The sequence below is a fragment of the Rhinopithecus roxellana genome, chromosome 11, assembly GCF_007565055.1.
Source record: "Rhinopithecus roxellana isolate Shanxi Qingling chromosome 11, ASM756505v1, whole genome shotgun sequence".
In the NCBI taxonomy this organism is placed as follows: domain Eukaryota; kingdom Metazoa; phylum Chordata; class Mammalia; order Primates; family Cercopithecidae; genus Rhinopithecus; species Rhinopithecus roxellana.
The window spans coordinates 66081731-66109473 of NC_044559.1; the positions used below are offsets into that span (position 1 = coordinate 66081731).

General features: G+C 34.6%; 1 protein-coding gene across 12 annotated transcripts in view; it reads right to left on the reverse strand.

The window, feature by feature from the left end:
- Positions 1-27743, reverse strand: part of PCDH15 (protocadherin related 15) — a 1888416-nt gene that overhangs the window by 118117 nt on the left and 1742556 nt on the right. For all 12 annotated transcript variants that reach the window (XM_030941315.1, XM_030941316.1, XM_030941314.1 and 9 more), the window contains 2 exons: positions 9619-9728; positions 7549-7689 (listed from right to left, as the gene is read on the reverse strand). In XM_030941315.1, the coding sequence (XP_030797175.1) occupies positions 7549-7689; positions 9619-9728 (251 nt within the window). The remainder of the gene's footprint in view (positions 1-7548; positions 7690-9618; positions 9729-27743) is intronic.

Genomic DNA, 27743 nt, shown 5'->3' on the forward strand with positions numbered 1-27743 from the left:
AAAACCTAGGAGAGTTTGAGTTTTTCTGCAAAGAAAGAGACTGTGGATAGGAAGAAAAGATGATTCATAATTTTGAAATAACGTATTAGAAATAGCAATGCATTCACATTTGTATTTCCTTTTGAAACTAGTCCAATAGTCCCATAGACAGTTGTTTTTAGATAAACATAGAAATTGGTCCTTCTGCTGTTAAAGCTTAAAACTTTTATTTGTTTTATCTGAGTTCCTTCCTCAGGAAAGGAGGACCTTCAGGCCTCTCAAAAAAAAAAAAAAAAAAAAAAAGGATCAAATAACTGAAACTTACCAGATCACTGCCCCAGAGGCCTCCTTACTCCTCCCTAGTTCTTATTTTCTTACACTGTTATGTTTCTTCACTGCTATATAAACCCTCTAGCTTTAGTCAATCAGGGAGATGGATTCGAAACTGAGCTCCCATCTCCTCAGCTTCAACACCCGATTAAAGCCTTCTTCCTTGGCAATACCTGTTTTCTCAGTAATTGCCTTTCTGTGCAGCAAGCAGCGGGACCTAGACCAAATTCCTGGTGTTTCATTAACACTGTAAAATGAAGATAATTATTTGATCAAATTAGTGGTCAATATTGGAGTAAAGGAAGAAAATATGGATGCCTAACAGAATGAGACAGGAAGAAGAGATAAAATATAGAGTCTAGAAGGCCAGAAAGTTTGCAGTGCGGGAGGAATGAAAAATCAACACCTAATTTCTAGCTGAATTGAAGAGAGAGAAAACCCCAAAGCTTTTCAGATTCCCTGCAATTTCAAGTACTGGGAGGAAGCTCATAAGCACATCCCATGATTAAAACAGTGTACTGGCTCCATCTGTAGTAATGACTAAACCACTGTTATGAACAGGCTGCAAATCAGGGGTGGTGAGGTGGGAGTGGGCAGAACTGGGGCTTAGTCAGCAGTCAGCCCCAGGTGGGTTGTATGAGTGGTATGTGTGCTGTAAATTTGCATACTGTTAACATGATATTTAAAACACTTCACAATCTGGCCTTTATTTTCTAAACTTACTCATGCATTGAACAAATCTTTATTGGCTATATTTATGCACCATGCATTTTAAGCTATTGGAATACATCAATAAACAAAACAGATAAAAACTTCTGTCTTCGTTCAGACTAAATCCATTTTAACAATATCCACTAAATTCTGTTCTACAGTCTCACTGAAATAATATTCTTAATATGAACATATGGAATACAATTATAAAAGTCTATTTTTTCTTTCATACTATCTCTTTTATCCTGCTGATATGGGCTAATACTTTTCCTGTTCTTGAATAAAAGCTCAAAAAAATTTATAGTTTTTAAAAAATTGTTAATAGTACTATGGTAAAGGTAATTTTAAAAAGAATTTAAAAATGATTCTCTAGTTCAATATATTAATCTAATACTTCAAATTTCATTTAAAGGTAAAACTTTTTGTCCTTCCCCAGCTTAGATATGTTAATGGAAGTTCTTCTGCCTTTTGGGAAGAGGCTATAAGAGATTTCTTTTTACTTTTTTCTTTATTAACTACCACCACATCTTTCATTGACTAGCAGTTGATTTTTATCACTCAGACTTCTATTACCTGACCATGGAGATTATGGAGAAAAGGCACATAAGGTAGGTAGCAAAGTTACTACTTAAATATTACTGCTGTGAAACGGTTGAATACTTTTTGGGTCAGACCTGGGTTTAAAACAGACATTGTCAGTGAGAGCATCTTCAGCACTGACATGCTTTCCTGCAGTAACTTCAGTTTGCCAGTGTACTTCAGTTAATTCCAGTTTGTCATTTTAATAGGAATTCAGCAGTCTATCTCTAGTTTTTGCCTTTTGCAGTATCATCACTTCTTCAGGTAATCCTACTGAACAGGATTTAAGAAAATTGGCATTCACATGTGTCCCAAATCTGGTCCTTTGGGTTGGTTTGTGTATAATTATACAGGCAAAGGACAGTCACAGGTTCTTTGCCTGCATACTTATAGAAGCACAGACCTATCTAGATGTAGCTGTAATATAATGTAACACTCCAGTCATTGTAATCCCTTGTTGCTCTTTTTCTCTCTACATTTATCTGATATGTCTCAAACATGGATTTGCTGTGCTAGGCCAATATAAGGGCACAGTGTTTTTTACTGTATTTGCCAACATTAAACTTGAGAAGTGAAAGCATATATTTCCCCAGACCTCATTTTTTTGGGAAAGTACACTGTTGAAGTGAATTCAAGTACAACTTTATAACAACCCTCCCCTACAAAGGAATACTCACACAAAGTCACTTCTAAATTTTAATTCGCTTGACCATTTTCAATTCTCCTTGAGAGTAATGGTGTTCAGAGTGGTAAACCCTGTTACTGAAACACCATGGTTTTGGTCTAGGTTCTGCTACTTGCCACACAGATGGGCAATCACTGAGACAATGAGTATTACTAGGGAAGAATGTTTTAATCTAATGGGATGCTGCAGCTGAGGACGTGGGAGATCAGTCTCATGGAGACAGATCCCTCATGGCTTGGTGTTGTCTTCGCCATAGTGAGTTCTCACAAGATCTGGTTGTTGAAAACTGTGTGGCACCTTCCCCCACCACTCTCTCTCCCTTGCTACTGCTTTTGCCATGTGATGTGCCTGCTCTCCTTTTGACTTCCACCATGATTATAAGCTTCCCGAGGCCTCAATAGAACCACAGCAGATGCCAGCACCATGCTTCCTGAAAAGATTACAGAACCATGAGCCAATTAAACCTCTTTTCTTTATAAATTACCCAGTCTCAGGTATTTCTTTACAGTAATGTGCTCTAATACAAAGAGATTAGCGAGAAAGTGATGAAAAGATATGAGAAGATTCAACACTTGTGTACTAGGAATCTCCCAGTGAGACAGAGGAGGGATGGAACTTTGAGTTCAGATCACCTCCACTAGAGCATTATTTCATGCAGTCACACTAGTCACCAGAACTTGCACCACAGTAAGGTGATGGCAACATCACCCCACTCATGCCATCCCCACTGAACACAAGAGTTTGCAAGCTGTAAGTTACCTAGAGAAACCAAGATGAGGGACATTCCACCGTACATCTTACTCAAGGAAATTGGCCCCCAATACCCACATGCACAGAGGGCTAAAAAAAATGACTGTGGTGGCAGGCGCCTGCAGTCCCAGCTATTTGGGAGGAGAGGAGGAGAATGGTGTGAACCTGGGAGGTGGAGCTGGCAATGAGGATCGTGCCACTGAGCTCCAGTCTGGGAGACAGAGCTAGACTCCATCTCAAAGAAAGAAAAAAAAAAAAAAAAAATCACACCCAGCAGGGGAAATGTAACATGTTAATGAGATATGGGACACATGAAGAAGCATGTTATCAAACTGTGCAAGTGCTACAAATTCCCCATCTCTACACACTTCAATGTCACTCCTTTCATGGCTAGGCCTGTTAAAATTACTCTCTTGGCTATCTTCAAGGAGGCAGCAAGAGGACTTTCTCTCTTCTGGGCTGCTTTCCTTGTGCTCCAGCATAAGTTCCAATAATGCCTGGAGTCTGGGAAAGTTCCTTAGCCTTATGTCAGTTTCTATTACACGAGAGCATAAGAATCTGTGGCCAGTAACACCAGAATAGATGTCAAAATAATAAAAAATAATAAAAGCTAGAATTAAAAATCCTTAAGTGAGACTTGACCAGTTATACTATATATATATATATATAATGACCTGGAATTGCCAACATGTAGAAATATTTTAACAAAAATACTGAACTTTAAAGAAAAAATAAAGGCAATTATTTGGAAATTCAGAAATAAGACCAGTTTGTCATTACACATTTTTTTACAGTAATGCTTCAAATAATAAGAAAATGGAATGAAAAAAATTAATTTAAAAAAGAAAATGAGTCAAGTTACCAGTCAAATTGGTCTTCAATGTTAAAGACCTAAGATAAGCTTCTTTTCTTAATGCACCAAAACATAGGAAATAGTGTCCCTATAATGCTACATTGAAGACTTTACTTTGGAATGGGCTACTGATAACGAAATGACCGAACGTGTTACTGATATTATGAGGGATAAAACAATATGACTTTCAATTAGATGTGTGGGAAAATATAAGGATGAAGCAGAAGCATTGCTCACAACAGGAACGATATGAATAGGGCAAAAAAAAAAAAAAAAATACAGTGTATCATACAATGTAAAAGTAAGTATTAGAACAACTGTGGGCAAATTACAGCCTTTGGTCAAATCCAGCCCACATACAGCCTGTTTTAGTAAAACGAGTTTTATGGGAGCATAGCCAAACCCTTTTATTTGCATATTATCTCTTCTTGCTTTTAAGCTACAATGGAGTAGAGTAGTTCTGACAGAGACCATATGACCCAGAAAACCAAACATATTTGTCATCTCAGTATTCTCATTTTGAGTGCAATGGTGAATCAACTCATTATTTTGAAAATCAATAATAAAAGGCAAGAATCAAAGTTTTTTTTTCCTTGTTTTTCCTATAGTTGCTGCACCTCAGAGTAACTGAATATTTGCTATGGAGACGTTTTTCTTTATAGAAATATTTTGGCTAACGAATACAGAAGTAATAAAAAGAAAAAATTATGGATTTAGAACATTATTATTGGTGGTTGCTACTATCTGTATCACAAAAAGAGAATCAAAGAGATTTAATGTTTAAGGAATGAGTGAATATCACCTATGATTTATTTGTTTAAAAACAAAACCAAAAATAACCCGAATATGATCAAGCCTCTAGATATAACTACTTATTTCCTGGAAATAAAGGAAGCAGAAAGAATACGAAATGACCACTTGGAGAGACAGTCATCAATCCAGGCTTCAGAAATGTGGTCTCTTGCAAAAATAAATATCAAGGTGAATAAAAGAGGGTTGTAGTGGTGAAGCCTGCAGATCAAAAGAGACTTAACAGACCTATCAACCAATGGCAATGTATAGACCTTATTTGAATTCTGATGTAAATACATGTTTAATATGAACTGGATAATTTTAATATGAACTATGTTTAATACCAACTGGATATATGTCAATATCAAATAATTTGTTACTTTTGGCAAGAGTAATAATGATATTCTAATTAAGGTTTAAGAGTCGTTAAGGTATGCATATCAAAATATGTACAGATTGAATGTTCTGACTCTGACCTGCTTCAGAGTAATGCAATAGTGGTTAGTTGAGAGCAAAGATGAAAGACTATTTCCCAGGGCATGATTAAGTTGAGTTAGGCAGTTGATACATAGAGGTTCACTGTAATATTCTCTGTAATTTTTGTATGTTTGAAATGTTCAAACTTAAAGGTTAAAATATTTAAATATTCCTAGTGTTAAACTTATGAAATGAGCTCTAAAATTTTACATTTTAATTAGTTTGCATTTAAATATTAAATCTAATCACATCATGGTTGCACAATCTACTTTGAAAATAATTTCATTAACAAATTTTTGGTAAAGAAGTCACAATAAAATACTTATTTAATGAATTAAACTTCGTATTTTTATTATCTTTATTCAAATGATATGTGGCAGGGCAACGAATTCTGCAGCAGAGATGAACATTTAGCTAACTAATTAATTAACCTCAATTTACATAATGGTCTTATTTGCATAGTTAATGGCCTGGGGATTGACTATAGGCCATTAACAGTTATTAATTAATGAGATCAAATTAGAAATATATGGATTTTTATTTCAAACTTAGGAGGCAAAGGTCAGTCATAAAAGGTTAATAACAATATTCAAAGAATCAGGCAGTAAATACTTTAGCTTTTAGACTTCATGCATTTCTGACAGGATAATTCATGAACTGGTTTCACCTCTACATGCATACTGGGGCACATGGAAGTATATACATGTACATTAGATAAACTTATTAGCCTCAGATTTACATGTAAATTAAAGTAATGGGAGTTAGTTGTATTATATTCACATACAAGAACTTAATGCACCTCTATTCATAAAAACCACAGGTATTACCTGAGAAATATCAAGTTCTACAACCTAAAATTTTTCTTTCTTAAATTGTTCATTTGTTTTGAGTAAAGATTGCAGGTATTGTTTTCAATTAATCTTTCCTATTTATTTGCATTTGCAATAAAATAGGTTACATTATATAATTTAGAGCTACTTCAACCTTTTCACTCCTCATTTATCCAATTCAGTTTACAATTAGAAGCATCCTCTATATTTTTAGAAATATAATTGCCTGTAGTTCAAAGAATTTAGAAACTCAAAGAACTTATCTGCTATTTTTAAACAATTTAGTTATGTGAGTGATGCATAATTATTGAGGACAATTTAATTCCTTTTATTTCAAAGACATCTGTATAATCTGATTTTTCAAATGATTTGGTTCTACCTCTACAAGCAACTGAGCAGATCTCTACACTAAATCAGTAAATGAGGTTTGCGATAAATGAAAAGGTGTGATTTCTTTTTATGATCAATTGCCAAATTGACACAGAAAAATTATATCCTGCATCTTCTGCCTGTTGCTCCTGTCTTGCTTTCTTTCCTCTCACACTGCCTGGGTTCTCGCTTTATGCCTCTCCCCTCTTCTTTTTTCCTCTTCCCCCTTCTAAGAACGCTTGCTTGATGAAATGCCTTTAAATGATGTCCAGGGATAGTCCCCGGGTGAATGTTCCAGATTCTGTTTCTCACTTCACACTCGGTCTGGGCCCCTATTCTATTAATAGTTAAATTAAACCTGATTATCTTGAGTCTTCTAGATTTTAAAAGGGTTGCTTTGATTACAAAAGGATGACTGCTTAAATGCAAAAGAGTATTACCTCAATAGATGGGAAAAGAATAGCATTTATCGCATTATTGATAACATCTTTGAATCTGTGTCAGTTCCCTTCACAAATTGGCTTTTACATACTTCTCTGTGTGGGTAAACTATATGCCACAGAAATGTTGAAGTTTAGAGTCACAGAACGTGGTCTTAAATCTGTGACATTTTGTTTACTGTCATTTAAAAAAATTAATCTTTTTAATTATTAATAAAATCTTGCCTTTGTAAAAGGATAGTAATTCTCATTTCATAGATTAAAAATGTGGATTAAAAAGCGTAAATTAAAAATAAAAAATGATGCTATATACGAATTACAATAAAGGTTAGTCTCTAATTTTAAGATGAATTTTTCTTTTCTCTGAGAAAATACGTAAATACAAGAAGCCACACAATTCAGGCAATTTCTAGTAGTCATTCATTAAAAATATCTATTTCCCAAGGTTTATCCAGAGCTTTCACAGTGGGACTAACTTTTATTATTTAACATACACAGACAATGGTGGTATTTTAACAATATCAGATACACAATTTGAAAACAGTGTTTTATTTTCTTGACATCTTAAGAGTGTGAAATCACTCCCCGCATTGTCACATACTAGCTGTTTAAACAAATAGGCAATCATCTCAGAGTATTAATGATCTTTCTATGTTGTCCACTGAGAATGATATTTTAGGCATATGTATTTCATTAAAAAATTAGCAGAGACACCATACAATTCTCATAAAAGCTTTAAGTAGTATAACTTACTTTTTGAAGGAACTCGGAGATTGGCAAGGACCACTTCCAGGGAATCAGCTTGGACTCGAAGAACATAGCTTGTCCTGATCTCATAATCCAGAGGTCCATTCACATAGATAACACCTGTGATGTTATTAATTCCAAATGTATCTAGAAATTAAAATACAATTACCTGGTCATTGTCGTTAGGCTATAAGGAAAGAAATTCTCTTTAAAAGGCACTGTGATATCAAAAACACTAAAAATACCTATTTATAACTAGAGTGATGCATGAAAGTGATAAAATGCTGGCTTCTGGAAACTGCTCCAGCTCTTTAAATGATCACCATCAATATTTTGCTAAAATCAGCCTTTAAATTGTAGGGGTTTTTGTTTGTTTGTTTTTGTTGTTTTGAGATAATCCTGGAAATCAATGTTCTATGGTTAATTACATTTAGGAAACACTGAATAATATATTCTTCACCTTAGATTCAGATGGTGTTCTACCACACTAAAGGCTTTCAGAAGTTCTGTTTTAAAGAAAACCATCTAATTTTGTTTAACCAAAATTTTCTGACCTTACTGGCTTATTAAACTGTTTGTAATTCATGAAGATTATCATTTTGTAGATTTAGTGTTTTGTTAAGAACACTTGAGAGGAAAAAAAAAACCAGATAATTTAATGTTGCCCTATGTCTTTTTAAATTAATTTGAATGCAAATCAGAGCACACTGGCAAACTTTATAATACATCTCCCTCTCTTAAGCTCTCCATATACTCTCCTTACTTTATTTTTTCATAGAATTAATAATCACTTATAATACTATATATTTGTTTAATAATTTTTACATTTTTATTATTAACCCCCCCTTATTGAACCATTAACTTCCATGAGGACAGGAGTCTATTTTGTACATTGTTCTATCTATAGTGGCTAGAAGAGTAGTTAATACATAATAGACGCTCAGTACATATTTGTTGAATGAATGAATAAATAAATGAATGTAAAATAGTCACTGTGGGGGAGACAGGTTAATAAATACAGCCACTCTGCTGTCTTCAAATAAAAGAATAAATAGAACCATAAAGAGAAAGTTTCGGAACAGAACAGGTTGAGAAATTATAGCTTTAGTCAGACATTCAAAGTTCAAGGAAAAAGGAAGTTTAGTTATTTTTAGGGAGGACCCATAGTAGCACAGTAATAATGAAGAAAGAAAGGCAATAAAAGTAAGATATTGACCACTTGCTACACTGTACAGGCAGCAATACCTTGTAATAGTTTGTCATTAAAAAGCTTAAAAAGGCCTTTATAATTTCCTTGCAAACTGCTTTGAAGCATTTACATTCAGTCATTTCTTAAATATTTACTATTGATTAATGTATTACATGTATATTAACTATTTCTTGACTACCTACAATACACTAGGCTATCTAACATACCAAAATGGAAAACAGAGGAGAACTTGTGAAGAGTAGGTAAAACAAAGATTAATGTGAAAGACTGAGCTATGAACTTATTGCCAGAGGCCTGCAAATTCCTATGATTCTTAAAGTGATTAATATACAAACATTATATTTTTACTTATAATCATTAATTGTATGCCTAATTTGACTATTTGGGGAATCATATAACATGCATGGCTTTTAACATGGATGTAACTCTTTTTAAAATTCACACTTATTTACAATTTTGAAATTCCTTTAGGATTAGTTAAGGTATGACCAACATGGGGTAAGGGTCATGGATGGTTCAGACAGTGGGGTGGATGAAGCTACTGTAGGCAATGATCATGGCCAAAAGCTGAAAATTTCATGATGCATTAATTTTGAGGAAATGTCATTAAAATATTACCAAATGAGGAAAAGGGCAAGGTTTCATTAATTAGACACTTAATATTTCTTAAGGGAAAAAAAATCACTTGAGCTAACATAACTGGATTTTTAATTAAGTTCAGGATACATGGTTACCAATTACATCTAAGATGGGCACAATTTTATTAGAAAACAATAGGATAGATAGTAATATCAATTCAATCTGAAATTAGTCCAAATCTAAGTTTAATGGTTGATGGTGAGAACACAAACTAAAAGTCTACTCACCTTCTTCATTTCCTGAAACAATGGAGTACACAATACTTTGATTAATGGCAGCAGCAGAAATTACACCAACCATGGTTCCTTTGGTGGCAAGTTCACTTACTGGAGGAGGTCTGCAGGTTTAGAGAAGATGATGTATTTATGTTTAATTTTGATGTAACTTTAGGTTCACAGAAAAATTGAGAGAAAGATAAGAGATTTCTGATATACCCTTTGCCCTCACACATTCATGGCCTCCTCCATGATCAAATCCCCCACCCCACTGCTACGTTTGTGATAACTGATGAACCTACGTTGACCCCATTATCACTGAAAGGCCATTGTTTCCATGAGGGTGCATGTTGCTGTTGTACATTTTATGAGTTTGGACAAATGTGTAATGACATGTATCCACCTTCATGTAGTATCATATAGGGTATTCTCACTGTCCTGAAAATCCTCTGTGCCCTGTATATTCATCCCTCCCCTCAACTCAACCTCTGGCAACCACTGATCTTTGTAGTGTCTCTATGGTTTTGTCTTTTCCAGAATGTTGTATAGCTGGAATCACACAGTATGTAGCCTTTTCAGATTGCCTTCTTTCACTTAGTAATATGCATTTAATGTACCTCAACATCTACGGCTTGATTGCTTATTTCATTTTTAGCACTACATAATATTTCATAGTCTGAATGTACTCACCATTTATTTCCATAAATAAAAAACATCTTGGTTGCTTCCAAGTTTTGGCAATTATGACTAAAGCTGCTATAAACATCTGTATGTAGGTTTTTGTGACTCTAAGTTTTCAACTCTTCTGGGTAAATACTAAGGAGCATGATTACTGGATTGTATAGTAAGACTGTTTAGTCTTTTAAGAAACTGCCAAACTCTCTTCCAAACTGACTGTACCATTTTGTATTCTCACTAACAATGAATGAGAGTTCCTGTTGCTCCACATTCTAGCCAGCTTTTGGTATTATTAATAGTCTGGATTTCAGACATTCTAATAGGTGTGTGGTGGTATTTATTTATTTATTTGTTTTTATTATCCATTTTTATGACAGAGTTTTGAACTTAATAATAGAATGGACACAGCGGTTCTTCTAAGCTACATTATGCAATTACATTGTGCTTTCATTGAAAGCGTTTACAAAAAATCCTGAAATACAAACTTAGTCTGAAGTATAAATTGCATACAAGGGTTTACAAACATCTTGTCCAAATTGCTTTGTTTTTGCTATTGCCATCCACACACTTAATTGACTAGGTTATCTCAATGCAAAGCAATCTTTCTCACAGATACTCTAGCACCTACTGGTGGTCCATATAGTCACTGCATGAGCAATAACTGCTTCTTGCTGAAGAATAAGAACCAATCTGTATAATTTTTAAATGGAATGTATAGATATTTAATTTATTAGTTTATTTATTTGCTTACTTATTTTACTGTCCTGCATGTTTTGTTTTGTTTTGTTTTTGTCTTCTTTTGATAACATCCAAGTATTGTTTTTGATAATCTTGCCTCTTTCCTTCTCAGTACAAGTGCTTTGGGTAAGGCTTTGCCAATCCCCATAGCACATGCATAAACACATTAACCATCTCTGGTCAATGGGGGCACTTTATTCTTTGCTCAGTGTTCATGTGATATATATGTCTCATGTAAATTCAATGGACATACTACATAAGATTACGACTTGACTAGATTCTTGCCAGCCAACTTTTTGGCTATATCCCTCACCGGATTTGATGATGTAAGCTGCCACATGAAGCAGTCCTCATGGCAAGAAACTCAAGGTGATGGCTGACTAACAGCCAGCAAGGAACTGAGGCCCTTAGTACAACATGCCACAAGGAACTGATTTCTGCCAACAACCACACGAACTTGGAAGTGGATCTTTCCGTAGTTGAGCCTCAGATGAGATCCTAGCCCTATTTGACACCTTGATTAAAAGATTATGCAAGTCCTTTTAAAAGGAGAGGACACAGCTAACCCATGCCTGGATTCCTGACCTACAGGAAATTCAAAGCAATATATGTGTTGTTTTAACCCATTAAGTTCGTGGTAATATTATTATGCCACAATACAAAACTAATATTTGAACAATGGATTGTTAATTTATGACAGATTAAGATATATATTACTTATCAAAAGTTTAAATCAAGAAAATATGTCAGTCATATTAGCGGATAATTTTCAAAAACAGAATTCCTATTTGTGGAAGTAGTCATTACTTAAATTGTTTACTTGTCTATCTTGTGTTACTATACAAGATAGAAGCTAAATTTTATACTTTCCATAATTCATCTCTTTGCTAATCCTTATACAGTATGGGAATATGACATCTGCAACTTATGCACCTTTAGCTTTAACATGAGAAAAATGCTATGTCGGGCCGGGTGTGGTGGCTCACACCTGTAATTCCAGCACTTTGGGAAGCTGAGCTGGGTGAATCCCCTGAGGTCAGGAGTTTGCGACCAGCCTGACCACTATGGTAGAACCCAATCTCTACTAAAAATACAAAAATTAGCTGGTTGTGGTGGTGTGCTCCTGTAGTCCCAGCTACTTGGGAGGCTGAGACATGAGAATTGCTTGAACCCAGGAGGTGAAGGTTGCAATGAGCCGAAAACATGCCACTGCACTACATCCTGGGTGACAGAGTAAGATTAAGTCTTAAGTAAGTAAGTAAGTAAGTAAGTAAGTAAGTAAGTAAGTAAGTAAATAAATAAATAAATAAATAAAAACAGAAAAGAAAAATGATATGTCTTCTTTCAAATATTAAAAAATACATGTGTGCATTTTTGCTAACCTTAACTGACAATTAGGATAGAAATAATACTAAAAAAATGTAATTGGCATAATTTAAGAAGACATTTAAATCCTATGCATACCACTAAAAGCATTTAAAATTCTATTTGTTAGTAAATGTTTAAAAGAGATTTACTTCTAGACAAAATTTCTCCTCATTAACTTTTGTCTTATTTGTTCCAGTATATTTGTTTCTGTCAGAATTAAAACATACTATACAATCTTCTCCAGAAAAGAATTAAATGAACCTCCATGATAATGAGTATTAGATTACAAAATATCAATTATTTTCTATTCTTTGGCAGGCTTAAAATTTACAATATTAATAAAAAATAATATTTTTATTATTGTTTTACGTTGTGGAAAGTACCAGTTACACGATGCGGGAAATCTGCATACTCTCTTTGGAGTCACATATATCTTGAATACAAAATGATGGAGTTGGTATAAATCAGGATTCATTAAGCCAGATGGACAGAGAAGGTAGGAACATAACCAAATTGAATAAAATGGGCTGAATACAAATTAGTAGGGAGAGGAATGGAAGTTAGGAATGAGACAGTATGTAGCTACTGTACAATAATTCAAGTCTAGTGTGATTTGTCAATCAATAAAGGAAATTTAAAATTTTGTATACATTTGTGAACAACCAGTGGGGATTTATTTTTTTAAAGCATCAAATGACTACATTTGATCTATGGGCTGACACTTTATGATTTTTAAAGCAGATAAACTATCTCTAATGTCTTTTCTAGTTCTACCATTCTGAATCTGATATAATTTGAGCTATCATTCACTCTTCTTTCTGTTGAGTATAATCAAAATCTATTGCTCAATTTCAGAAGCAATGAATTATGGCCAAATGAAACATTTCTCAGAAGGTTTTTTTTAAAAAAATGTTTTCTCTGACTACTAAATTCACAAATCTTCAATTCATCCATTTATGAAGAAAAGTGTATCACTAGCTCTCTTCCAATTTAAGTTTTTCACACCTGATTTATAACAAATAATTCTTAGTGTCTGAAATGGAAGAATACTACCTTTCAAAGCTAAATTTACTGCCCATACAACTGACAAACTGCACTCTTAAAATAAAAGAAACACTTGAAACAGACAGCTTCAGTAATGGAACTGTACAGCTCACTGATGTAGCTGGAGATAGATACCAACTAGATGGTCATTTTCCAAAGATTGCTAAGAGGATGCTAAAGGAAATGGTTATTTAGCAGATATGAACCTGGAACATGGGAGAGGCTAGTGGTTTCACGTTTTCATAATGGCCTTCAGGAAGGGCTTCCTCAAAGGCCCTTTCAAAAGGCTTGACCTGAATTGAGTTTGATGTCCTTGCATATCCATGATGGCAGTGTTGGTTCCTGTTTACTCCACAAGGGCAATGCTTCTAACTTTATTGGCTATTTTAAAGAAAAGCTATAGGTTTTGACTAAAATTCCAAAATCACCTCAACTAATACTTAAATAGAATCCTAAATAATATTTTGATTTTAAAAACAGACTTATGAGAGTAATTTTAAATGTTTTTCCTCATTAATGTTACTATTTGCATTATCCTTACCTTCTAAATTTTATATGTAAAATAGCTGTGTATTTTAAAAATTAATAATTTTTTGTTTCTAATAATAATGTTATTGAGAAATAAATTAAGATAAAAATACTGGCACTATGCCTATGCATTCAGTATTTATACTTTCTCCCAGAAAAGTTCAATGGTCTCAGAATTTTTTGTATTCTTATTTATTTTTTAATCATCAAATGGAAATTTTATATACTTATGGTGCATGACATGATGTTTTGAAATATGTACACACTGTAGAATGGCTAAATTAAACTACCATCCTACCATTTTATTACCTCACATGTTTATTAGTGGTGAGAACATTTAAAATCTATTCCCTTAGCAATGTATAATATTGTACATTGTTTTTAACTATGGTCACCATGTTGTAAAACAAATCTCTTCAATTTATTCTTCTTGTCTAACAGAAATTTTGTATCCTTTGACCAGTATCTCCCCAATTCTTCCCTTCCTACCCAGCCCCAGGTAACCACTTTTTTATGCTCTACTTTCATGAGTTCAACTTTTTTAGATTCCATATATATTAGCTTTATTAGATCATTATTAGAACATGGAGTTTTTTCCTCTGTGCCTGATGCATTTTAGTTAACATAATGTCCTACAGATTTGAGACAAATGAATGTATTTGAGACAAAATAGAATACTAGTTAAAGTCTAGGTTCATTCACATTGTCCCAAATAAAAGAATTCCCTTCATTTTTAAGGCTGAGTGGTATTTCATTGTGTGTGTATACATATATATATGTATATCACATTTTCTTTATCCATTCATTTATTGATAGACACATTTTGTTTGATTCCATATCCTGTTATGAATAATGCTGCAATAATCCTGGGAGTGCAGATATCTCTTCCACCAATAGCTTGATTTAAAAACGGACCAAGGACCAGAATAGATAGTTACCAAAGAAGACATGCAAATGACCAGTAAATATATGAAAAAATGTTCAGTGTCACTAATGATCAGGACAATAAAAGTTAAACCTACAATGAGATATCACTTCACATCTATTAGAGTAACTATTAAAAAATCCACTTCTTGTAACTTGTGTTTGAATGTGTCTCTCACCAGGTTCAGGCACTGGTAGTACTGCAGCCCAGAATGCAGTGGAGGGGAGTGTTTGGGTTCCTGTTCCAGCTGGTTCACCTAGTGACACTATGTGCTATCTTCCACACAGTGAGTTCTCCCTTAGGATCAATTATTAGTGAACGTCCTTCACACTGACCTAAAATGTTTCTGTTTTTCATCTACTCATCTCACTTTTCACCTGAACCCCTGGTAACTAATGATCTTTTTACTGCCTCTATATGTTTACCTTTTCTAGAATGTCACATAGATGAAATCATACAGTACGTAGATTTTTGGACTGGCTTCTTTCCTTATCAATATGTGCTTAAGTTTCCTCTATGCCTTTTGTAGTGTGATATCTCATTTCACTTTATTGCTGAATAATATTACATTATATTGGATGTATCACAAATAATTGTACTTTCATAAGAAGAAAATTGATTAAAATAACTCCAAATCTGTTTTTTAAAAGTAAATCTTTGCAGATTAAATGCAAACCAAAAAAGTTAACTGCTTCAGAATTTACATGCACAATACTTACAATATAACCTCATGAAAATATAAACTAATTTATACATGTCCCTTTTTTTTTTTTTTTTTTTTAAAGATGGAATCTCACTCTATCGCCCAGGCTGGAGTGCAGTGGCACGATCTCAGCTCACTGCAACCTGTGGCTCCCAGGTTCAAGCAATTATCTGCCTCAGCCTCCCGAGTAGCTGGGATTACAGGCGCCCACCACGACACCTGGCTAATTTTTTGTATTTTTAGTAGAGACGAGGTTTCACCATCTTGGCCAGGCTGGTCTTGAACTCCTGACCTCGTGATCCACCCACCTCAGCCTCTCAAAGTGCAGGAGGATTACAGGTGTGAGTCACCGCACCCGGGCCATACATATCCGTTTAATATTTCTAAGTGTTTTTTGAAAATATAGATTACAATAAATCTTTCAATTAAGTACATTTTAAGTAATTTTCTGAATAATGACTATACTAGAATAACATAATTTGCAATGTCTAAATGTTAGACCCAGTTTTTATGGTATAAATATAGATGAAACAATTATCGTACAATTTAAAATCTACTTTCATTGTTGAGTTCAAGAAGTAACAATAAAAGTAAATGTTGTATATGTCGAATAAAGCTTCTAATTATTTTAAAAGCCAGGCAATTTAGGATATAAAAGTGTTTGTAAATAGATGCTATAAAATTTCACTAAGATTCAATCTGGCTCTATTGCTTTCTTTGTACTGAGAGACAAATCTAATTTATTTTGACACGTTTGAGTTCAATATATTTGCAGATCAGTACCAATTAAGGTACTGTTTTTACATCTACTATGAGGGAATTTAATGAAAATGGGAAGGGAAGAATAAAAAAAAAAATACCCGCTAGAACTCCGATTATTTGTAACCTTGGAGTAATTGCATCAGAGTGATCTAATTTTACATATTTAAATAAGAAAAACAGTTTTAAAAAGACTTGAATCAGGAGAGAGATGCAGTTCTCCCAGAATTCTTAGGATGGATTTTAGACAAGAAAATTAATTAAGGGCCAAAAAGCTAGACACTGCTTTTTACATGTGTTCCAAAGAATGCTTGCTTCCCATCATTAAGAGTTTCGCTTCTATTCAGTTCCTTAAAGAATCTTCATCTTGAGGATATAAAAACAGAAGTATAAACAATTTATCCAAACATTTGAAAGCAGAAACTACAATCTAAGGTGTTTGTTTTTGCCTTTGCTTAAATTATTATATTGTTCTCATTAAAATAGTGTGTTCTAATCTCTCATAGCCATTGGTTCTTAAAGCTTAAATTCATAAGAATATGCTGGATAAATTTTTTAAACATACTAAAGTACAGAAGATACCTGATTTGTGATGGTTTGACTTGCAATTTTTGACTTTACTATTGTATGAAAGTGATATACCTTCAGTATGCTCCTCGAATTACAATGGGCTTAGGTCCTGATAAACACATCCCTATTTGTCTATTGCCTTACCTTAATTATTATAGAGGGCTCTTCTTACTCTCAAAAGTGTCCTGCTTTGGACAATAAATTGCATGGTTTTATCTATGCTGGAAACTATATGGATATATTAAAGTAGCAAATTTATTCCTCTCGCTTGAAAATTTACTTTTTTTTTTTTTTTTTTTTAGTGAGAACGAGTGTACAGGTAATCATAATTCTGTTTTGAATTATACATTATTTGACATTAACATAGTGATTTCTGCTTTCCCTTGTTTGCAATTGCCTGATATATATTTTCTGTTCACTCTATTTTTGTGCATGTGATTTTGGTTTAAGTACATTACCTAATGGCATGAAACCATGTGTGAAAAGTTTACCAGAAGTAAAAAGCATTCTCAGAAGATTAAGTAAATAGCACAGCAATTAAGCACCGAGGAGTTGGGAGACGAACGACTTACCCATTATAAATTGGTTATAAAAATTTCATGATTTTGAATCAAGATTTAAATAGTGTAAAATTCTACTTTCCATGGAGATTGTGGAAGCACAAAGTGATTTCCATAAAGAGGCTATGCATATGTCATTTGCCTGTTTAACACAATTCAATGTCTTCAATTTTCTCTGTGATAATTAACAAAGTTTTTAATATGGCTCAGTGAGTCCCTTCACAATCCAACTCTCCCTATTTCTCCAGACTCATCACCGTAGGATTCCATTTAGTATGTTATTTTTGTCTCAAATATGTTTGCATTGATCACTAATAAAATAAAATAAATGTATCCTACTATATGTTTCACTTGGATTGAAATTTCCCATAGATACAATACAGTGAAATAATGGGACCTATAAAATCACTTTTTGTATTGAAAAGTTTGTGGTAAATTCTAAACAGTGGATGTAAAGTGAACTGTTTGGACCTGAGTACTTTGTTGATGGAAGACTTGGCTTCACTCTGCTACATGAACAAATGGCAAAATGTGTACAACCTTGGAAATGTGAAAGAGAAATTAAATTCCATATGGGTACACAGAGAGCCTATGAAAACTGTAATGAAAGATTGTCAGAATCATTCCATCAATAGCTAAATGGGAAAAACCTATTATGTTTGAGGCAAGGTTTTAATAGTGCCATAAAAAGACAGGAAAGGCTATCTTCAGGTAAAGTCAGCTCCTATATTGGACAACAAATCTAAATTAAAATAGAAAACAATTTTAGCAATCAAGTTATGCTCTCTGCATGTGCATTTGTTTTATATTATTTTATAGTCTTCAGATAGCTTTCATTAACTTATTTGCACTCAAGACAAATCATTCTTTCCAAACTATAGTTCATCTTATTAAAATCTTCTCTCAAAATCTCTAAGTCCAAACTTGGAAGGTTTTATAAAAATGATAGCCTGGGCAATATAGCAAGACTCTGTCACTACAAAATAATTTTTAAAAAAATTAGCTAGGCATGGTGGCATGCACCTAAAGTCATAGCTACTTAGAAGGGTGAGGGTTAAGATGGAACACTGCTTGCAGTGAGCTATGACCGAGCCATGGCGCTTCAGCCTGGAAGACAGAATGAGATCCTGCCTCTAAAAAGAAAAAAAAAAATGATGGCTATGTTCCTCAACATAAGGTAATTTTAATTCTCTTTATGATGAAATGTTAACAAGAACTGCTCACTTGCTATTTCTTTGGCCACTGTGATAATATTATTTGCATTTTCTTTTTTTTTTTTTTTTTTTTTTTTTTTTTTTGAGAAGGAGTCTCGCTCTGTCACCCAGGCTGGAGTGCAGTGGCCAGATCTCAGCTCACTGCAAACTCCGCCTCCCGGGTTTACGCCATTCTCCTGCCTCAGCCTCCCGAGTAGCTGGGACTACAGGCGCCCGCCACCTCGCCCGGCTAGTTTTTTGTATTTTTTTAGTAGAGACGGGGTTTCACCGTGTTAGCCAGGATGGTCTCCATCTCCTGACCTCGTGATCCGCCCGCCTCGGCCTCCCAAAGTGCTGGGATTACAGGCTTGAGCCACCGCGCCCAGCCTATTTGCATTTTCATAGTTTACAAAGATGAATGTCTTGATTATAAATTATACTTTTTCTGCTTTGTGTATCAAGAAGTAAAATGTTAATCCTTTGTTAAATATACTCTAATTTTATTCTTTAATATAAAGTTTCTTGAGAAATTTATTTTAAATATAAATTGTATACAACTTTCAACCTGTCATTTATTACAAAATTAATTCATGTGAATCAACCAACTACCAATTTTTTATTTTAACAGAGAAAGTGATAAGATTATCTTTTGAAGGAGTTAAATTTTGCAAAATTTCAGAATGTTCACATGTATAACATCCTGATTTTGAATTCGATATATTAAATTTTAATAATATAAATTGAAATATTTTAATAATATAAATTGAAATATTTTTTTCTTACAATATTTTTTCTGAGTTTAGCAATATAACAACTTAAGAGGTTAACAAATATAACTTAGGAATATTTGCCCTTATTTTTATAATATATATACCAGTATAAATTTTGAATTTAGGTTGTTATGGAAATTACACTTGAAAATATTCAAATCTTAAAAATTAACATGAATGTGACATTAAATCATGCAATGGTTAACATTAAATTTGATACATTTCCATTTTTAAATAAATAACAAAGGCCTATCTATATAGGTGACATATATCTTTGAAAATTTTGCAATTAATTGTATTTGGCAATTTTTTTGATAAATTGTGTAACATACTGCTTTTCCCACTCAAAATCAATATTCACATTTAGATTCTATGATCTATTCCAGACGTGTTGACCTTTTCACAATATTTGCTTTTAAAACTGATGACAAGTGAATTTCAGTGTGTGTAAGTCTTAGTCCATCATCCTGAGATGAAGGTCAAATGTCATTCTCATTCTTCAGAAGGCTAACTTACTTCACCTACAGGAGTCAATGTAATCTCAAGTAATATGTGTTTGAACTACTATTAGGATTTTGCTATTTCTGTAGGGTTTAAATGAAAGATACATAAAAGGAATTTACTGACTCTGACAGTGTAACTAATTTCCAAAATCTCTAAATAGATAATTGACTAAAAACCCCTTAGCAAATATAAACATGCAGTGACAATAAGAGTATGCCTCTCAGATCTGCAACTACAGGAAGCACAATTGGTCAAAGTCACAGTTTCTGTGTTCTGAAATCTGTTTATGTTTGTATGAAGGACATATTTCCTAAGGGCTGCCTAAGGAGTCAAGTATTGAATGGTTGACTTATTAGGCCAACTAAATGATCTCTATAGTCTATTTCATTCATTGTATAATGTGAATTTGAGAATATAATTTTTATAGATACGATTAACATTTTTCTCAATTTCTAATGAAAAACAAATTATAAAAAAATTATTTAAACAAAGATATGTAATTGTAAATAGATATGAAGAAACTACCCAATCACTTGAATGGTTAAAAAATCAAAGTTTAAATTTGGAATGTTTATGTGTAATAGGGGATATTACTTGGACTTAATTCATTGCCCCCGCCACCAAAAAAAAATGAAACTAGTTGGAGATAATTTTGAGAAAGATAGATGGAGGATGTTTCAACAATAAAGAATGAAGAAATGCCATTAGCTTGTTAAGAACTCTTTGTTTAGCTCTTTGTTTCAGGGAAAGGTAGTAGAGCAAGAAGGAAGAATGATCACATGGGGCATGCAAACACTAATATCATTGTTGTAACTTTGTCAAAAATAGAAACTGAAGGAATGAAATAAAAGAGGAACAATGTGGAAGATTTGTTACAATTTGAGATTTTTGGTTGTGTGTATGCTTCTAAAATATACAAATGTTTGTCTACAGTTGTAGAAAATGTCACAGAATCCTTGGGGTGTAGCTTTTCCAGTAGGAAGCCTCTGTGGCTGGTAGCACCTTTGCATGAATTCTGCTCAAGCCCACTGGGCTTGTTTCACCCACTCAGCCTGGCAGGCTTCACTTGGATTCTTCTACCAGCCTAGATCCCATGCCTGCCAAGGGCGAGCCAGGCACAGAGCAGTGAGGTGGGGATGAGTGAGTGAGTGTGGGGTCCACCACTGTGCACAGCCATGCACGCTGGCTACTGTGGTGGGAAGGGCAGCTCCAGGAGCCAGCACAGATGCCAGCTCCATGCAAGCCTGCGGCTGGATCTGGTGCACCACAAGCAGCTTCCACTGAGGGCACGCATGTCTGAATGAGGGGAAGGTGGTGGCACCTGGTAGCTTGGAGACAACAGAAACCAGAGTCCCAAAGAGGGTATCATAGGCCTGGCTCAGGGAGCCCCTAAGTCTGGGATCACTAAAAGGCCACTTTGCTTCTCTTCTGTCCTTCTCATCGTCTACAATGTGGCAAGCAGGGAAACATGTGTCAGCCCTACTGGTGTTACTGCTCTTTCAGTCCTGCCATTCAGCATGTCCCAAGTTCTTGTCCCACATTCAGGAAGAATTAGGTATGTGGCCATCTGAAGGGTGAGCAATGCAAAGAGGTGCTTCATTGAGCAACAGTATTTCTCTCAGGAGACCTGAAATGGGTAGCTCCTAGATGCAGGCAGCCTGTCCTGATGTCTGCAGCCCTCAGTGGAGAGGAGACCCAGAGTGGGTAGCTCCTATCCTCAAGCAGGTTGTCCTGATGTCTGCCTGAGTCTGAGGTTTTTATGTACTTCAGAAGGGAGAAAGTGATTGCAGATTGGTCCATGGGCAGCCATAGGCAGCCTGGAAAAAGCACCATAAGTTCTCACTCCAGTCCAGGGAACTGGCAGGATGGGTGCCAGACTTCAGGCAATCCTTGGCTAGAAGGTGAGGTTTCACCAGACCCATCCCTTTCCACCCAGGAGCCTGTCTGCCTTCTGCTGCCATTCATGGCACCCAGGCCATTTGTGCCCAAGAGGTGACTACAGGCCTGCTCCAGGACACCCTCAGTCCCACCTTGGTTTCTCTCCCATGCTCACTGGTGCCCAAAGTGCAGAGGGGGCTGAGGTGGCAAGGGGCTTGTGTGTCAACACTACCACGAGTGCGTGCACACCCAGCCAGGTGGTGACAATGCTCAGGGCTTGATCACAGCTTTGCTCTGAAATTGGAGCAGGCCTCGGAAGCAGGGAGAGGCCAGGCATTGGGAGAACACACTTTGAGCCTGTAGCGGGAGGGGGACCCAGGTCCATAGTCTCGGATGTGAGTTCTGGGCTCTGGCCCCACCAACTCAGAAATGTGTGGGGCCCCTGCCTATTCCCAGCTCTCACTGACCCTGCAGAGTGCACAGCCCCAGCTGCGCTTCCCTGGTTGCAGCCAGTGTCTTTGCAGCAAATGCTCCAGGTAGGTCGCTGCTGTCATCAAAAGGAATAGTACACAGTATGAAGAGTTATATATTTCAAAAGTTTTAAGAAGAACTCATTGTTCTCTGGATAGAACAGATGTTCATTAATGACAAATGAAGCACACAATGTCTTGATCCTCCATTTCACCTAAGTGACTCCATAAAAGATTGATGTGAAAAGGTCAAGAAATTAACAAAATGAGTCTGTTTCAATTACTATAACAACCCTACAAAGCAAAGAGAATCAAGTGTATAGTAATTCTTATCTACTATAACTCTGACCATTATAAAAGTAAACATATATCTCTATGGGGCAATTTTCTTCCCATTGTGTGATTACTCCTACCCTTGATTATTTGAAGTCAGCCCTCAGGAAATAACATACAGTTCACAGGATTTGAAAAAAAAAAAAAAAAAAAAAAAAAACCTCAAATCTTTTTCCAATACATATAAAATATCTTAATATTATAAATTATAAACCAGACAAACATCATTTTTCTTAAGAAATGTGTTTTTACATAACGACAACCTACTTTATTGAGTATAGGGTTGTCTTTGTAAAATTTTTGAATGATTTTCAAACTTCATTATTTCTTTTTCAAAGGAGCTAGCAGAAAGTAAAGATTTTTTATTTTTTATTTTTTATTTTTTTTGAGACAGAGTCTCAATAAAGCTCTGTCATCCAGCCTGGAGTGCAGTGGCACAATCTTGGCTCACTGCAAACTCTGCCTCCTGGGTTCACACCATTCTTCTGCCTCAGTCTCATGAGTAGCTGGGACTACAGGCACCTGCCACCAGCCCGGCTAATTTTTTTTGTATTTTTAGTAGAGACAGAGTTTCACCATGTTAGCCAGGATCGTCTCGATCTCCTGACCTTGTCATCCATTCATCTTGGCCTCCCAAAGTGCTGGGATTACAGGCGTGAGCACCACCATGCCCAGCCGTAAAGAAGTTTTTAAATATGGAAATGAAACAGAGGCATACCATGATTAACTATGTGGAAGGAGGGGTTGACTTTTTATTATGTTGTTACTTTTACATAAGTCAGAAAACCTATTAATTATCTGTCATCAAAACTTTGCAGGCAAACCAGAAGGATTTTTCTTTAGCAAATATTAAAGTACTTACTATGGTGTTTATTACTTTTGCCTATTATTTTATTCTTTTGCAATTTTAGAAGAAGATAATGATAGATCTATTGTTATATTCCAGCAACTAAGCAATTACCAATAGAAAAACATAAAAGTGCTTTCAAAAGAAACTACCATCAGAGTGAACAGGCAACCTACAGAATGGGAGAAAATTTTTGCAATCTACTCATCTGACAAAGGGCTAATATCCAGAATCTACAAAGAACTCAAACAAATATACAAGAAAAAAACAAACAACCCCATCAAAAAGTGGGCAAAGCATATGAACAGACATTTCTCAAAAGAAGACATTCATACAGCCAACAGACACATGAAAAAATGCTCATCATCACTAGCCATCAGAGAAATGCAAATCAAAACCACAATGAGATACCATCTCACACCAGTTAGAATGGCAATCATTAAAAAATCAGGAAACAACAGGTGTTGGAGAGGATGTGGAGAAATAGGAACACTTTTACACTGTTGGTGGGATTGTAAACTAGTTCAACCATTATGGAAAACAGTATGGCAATTCCTCAAGGATCTAGAACTAGATGTACCATATGACCCAGCCATCCCACTACTGGGTATATACCCAAAGGATTATAAATTAGTCTACTACAAAGACACATGCACACGTATGTTTATTGCGGCACTATTCACAATAGCAAAGACTTGGAATCAACCCAAATGTCCATCTGTGACAGACTGGATTAAGAAAATGTGGCATATATACACCATGGAATACTATGCAGCCATAAAAAAGGATGAGTTTGCGTCCTTTGTAGGGACATGGATGCAGCTGGAAACCATCATTCTTAGCAAACTATCACAAGAACAGAAAACCAAACACCGCATGTTCTCACTCATAGGTGGGAACTGAACAATGAGATCACTTGGACTCGGGAACGGGAACATCACACACTGGGGCCTATCACGGGGAGGGGGGAGGAGGGAGGGATTGCATTGGGGAGTTATACATGATATAAATGATGAATTGATGGGTGCTGACGAGTTGATGGGTGCAGCACACCAACATGGCACAAATATACATATGTAACAAACCTGCACGTTATGCACATGTACCCTAGAACTTAAAGTATAATAAAAAAATGAAAAAAAAAGTAATAGCAACAACAATAATAAAATGTTCTATTAATTAAAAAAAAAAGTGCTTTCAATTCTAAAAAAAGAACAATGGATTTTGTTTCTCTGTCTAGCTAGAACTGGTATATTGAAAAATGTTATGCCAAATAGTAAATGCAACCTCTCAAACATTTTTGATGGTCTTCACCATGCTAGTTTTCAGCTCATAACTCAAATTTACACTTTGCCATTATGCTTTCATTTTTATTTTCTTTTTATTTTACTTTTGTGACCAAGACACTGAAACTTCTCAGAAAACTGGAGAAGGTAATTCGTTGTATCAAATATCCAATCTTTAGCTTGAAATTCAGAAAGGTTTGGCTCGGAATATGTAATGTTAATACTCATTAAACTGAAATTACCAAAAATACAGATTTTTAAAACCAACCACAAATGTTAATCTGAGATTTGCTTTGAATTCAAAAAAAAAAAAATTCATTTTCTTGTTATTTTAAGAACAATTTACTTCATTAATACATATTTAAATGTAAAAATGCTTCTATTCTATTATATCATCAGCTCATGTACCCCATTGTGCATTCTAACTAAGTCATTTTAAACTCACTGTGGCAATTAAAATCTATAAATCTATGAATTGTTTACAATCACATGTTTAATGTGCAAGGTCTTCACCTCTACCATTTCCCTTTTTTCCTCAACAATTGAGGTAGAACTAGGACACAGTTGTCGAGCAAGGAACAGCATTCCTCTCCCCTTGTTAGAGCTAAATGTAGACCTGTACCTGGATTCTCACAACGAAATATGAACTGAACTGAAATGGGGTGAAATCAATTCTAACCTCACTTGATTAAGGAAATCTCTAGATGTGGACTTCTATCTGCTTTCCCCTTTCCCCTGACTAAAATGGTAATAACGAGTTATTTTGAAACAGAATGTTGAAGATGGTCACCCCTGAGTTGTCCCAGGTCCCTGAACTCTAAACCATTGAAATTTGGTGGTTTCCTATTACAGTGGCCTAAACTAGCCCTAACTCAATCTGATTACCCTGAAATTTAATGATTTAATGAGTATCTAATAGAAATAAGTCAATGGAGTCAGTGACAGGAGGGGGAGGTATGGGTCAATGATTCAGTTAAATATTCTATGATAAATAAATAAATATTTTATCTTTAAAATCTCTCTTTTATACCTAATTATTTGTTAAATGCTATTTTTTTCTATGGAATTCAAACACAAGTATTGGAATGAAGACATTCCTGAGATGTAATAACCATGTGTGTACCTCAGCTTACAGTGCCAGATTACTGCTTTCCATCTGTAACACATTACCTTCTCTTACACCCTACAAAGAACATAAATCCTGAGCTATCATTTTTATATTGCCCCCAAATTTGATCACAAGAAGTAGAAGGTTTTTCACTAGGAGTAATCCCAACACAAAGGACCATCCTAATGATCAAAAATTAATCATGTCATTTAGCATCTCTGGGAATTATGTGCATCCAGTTGAGGCAGTAAAATGAATTTGAAAACATTAGAGAGGGAATGAGGTATATGAAGTTGGCAGAAACCATTATGTGCTTCACTATTTTTTCATTAAGAAAGGAAAGTGTGTTGGCCAACCTGAAATGGCACAGGCATATTGCCAAAGCTAGCAATTGAATATATTAAAAGAAAATATCATACAGAAATAAAAATATTCTACCATGAATATTGTTTTTAAAATGTCAAGCTGGGAAATACTGCAATATGAATGAGAATGACTTTTAAATATGATTAATTAATTATGTGATTAGTTGTTGGAAACTAATAAAATGTTGAACAACTTATATTAGTTGAAACAACAGTAGTTAATGGGACTAAGCCTTCTAAGGAGATGATGCAGACCAATTAGTTCCATATTTTTTTGGCCATAAAACAGTCAAATGGCAGAATTCAGAATTCACCCCTAGTTAATAAGGAGAGGAAATGTAATCCAGCTATATGTCCATGAGAAACAGGATTTAAGAGGCATCCAGATACTGCTATCTATGTATTTCCTCAATGATCTTCAAAAAGAATGAAGAGATAATTGAAGATGATAATCATTAGACTTAAGTTTCTTTACAGTTCAGTTAGAATTTTGGTTCAAATTTAGACCTATATAAACATAATTATATTCAATTACTTGCATTTATCCAAAAAGTAGTGTCCTTGTTCACATTTGTTATAACATTTATTTTTCAAATTTTCTGGTTATTTGATAAAAAAATTAATCCTTTTAAGTATTCAAGTACTACTAAACGCATTATGACCAAGATACTGATTCTTAGAATCTCTGGGAGTTATGTGTGTACAATTGTGCATATTATTAATACACAGTAGGATGCAACAAGATTACCAAATTATCTTTATAATTCAGAACACCAAATGAACTGGGATAATCAAGGCCAATTTTGTAATTGTTAGAAAAGTTCTGAAAGATCAAAATTCTCCCACATGTATCTATGTGACTATTGTTAATTTTAGTACCACACAATTGGCTAATTTTTGTTCTCTTAAGTTAACAACAATTTTATTAAGAGAATCTATTTGAAGTTAATAGTTTTATGCAGAGATGGTGCAAAATGGTAAATTACACGTTGAACAACATATTTACATTTTTAAAACACAGCATTAAGCAAAGATACTTAATAAAGAGAGCTAAATGAGCAATGCCCTGCTTCAATTTATGACCTTGGCCTGGATATTTTAGCTAAAAGAGAAGTCTAGATGCATATTTCTATTAACAAGGAAATGAGTTCTAAATGAAAACTTAGAGAAACAGTACACCACTTAAGTTTATTTAAGTGTTTATTTGTTTATTTCTATTTGTTTATTTCTATTAACAAGGAAATGAGTTCTAAATGAAAACTTAGAGAAACAGTACACCACTTAAGTTTATTTAAAGAGGAAGTTTAAGCATTTTATCACTTTCTTCTTCTCTTGGAGTTTCCAAAGATAATTAGACTTGCCGCAAGGGGCTTTGAAGAACACAGATGGGAATTTTAAGTTAAAACTGTGAGTGTGTTTTTGGATTCACTTAGAAGAGTAAGTATATTTTTTGAGAATACCTGATCTAGATAATTTAGTGAGAAACATAGTGAGTTTATATCCGTCCTGT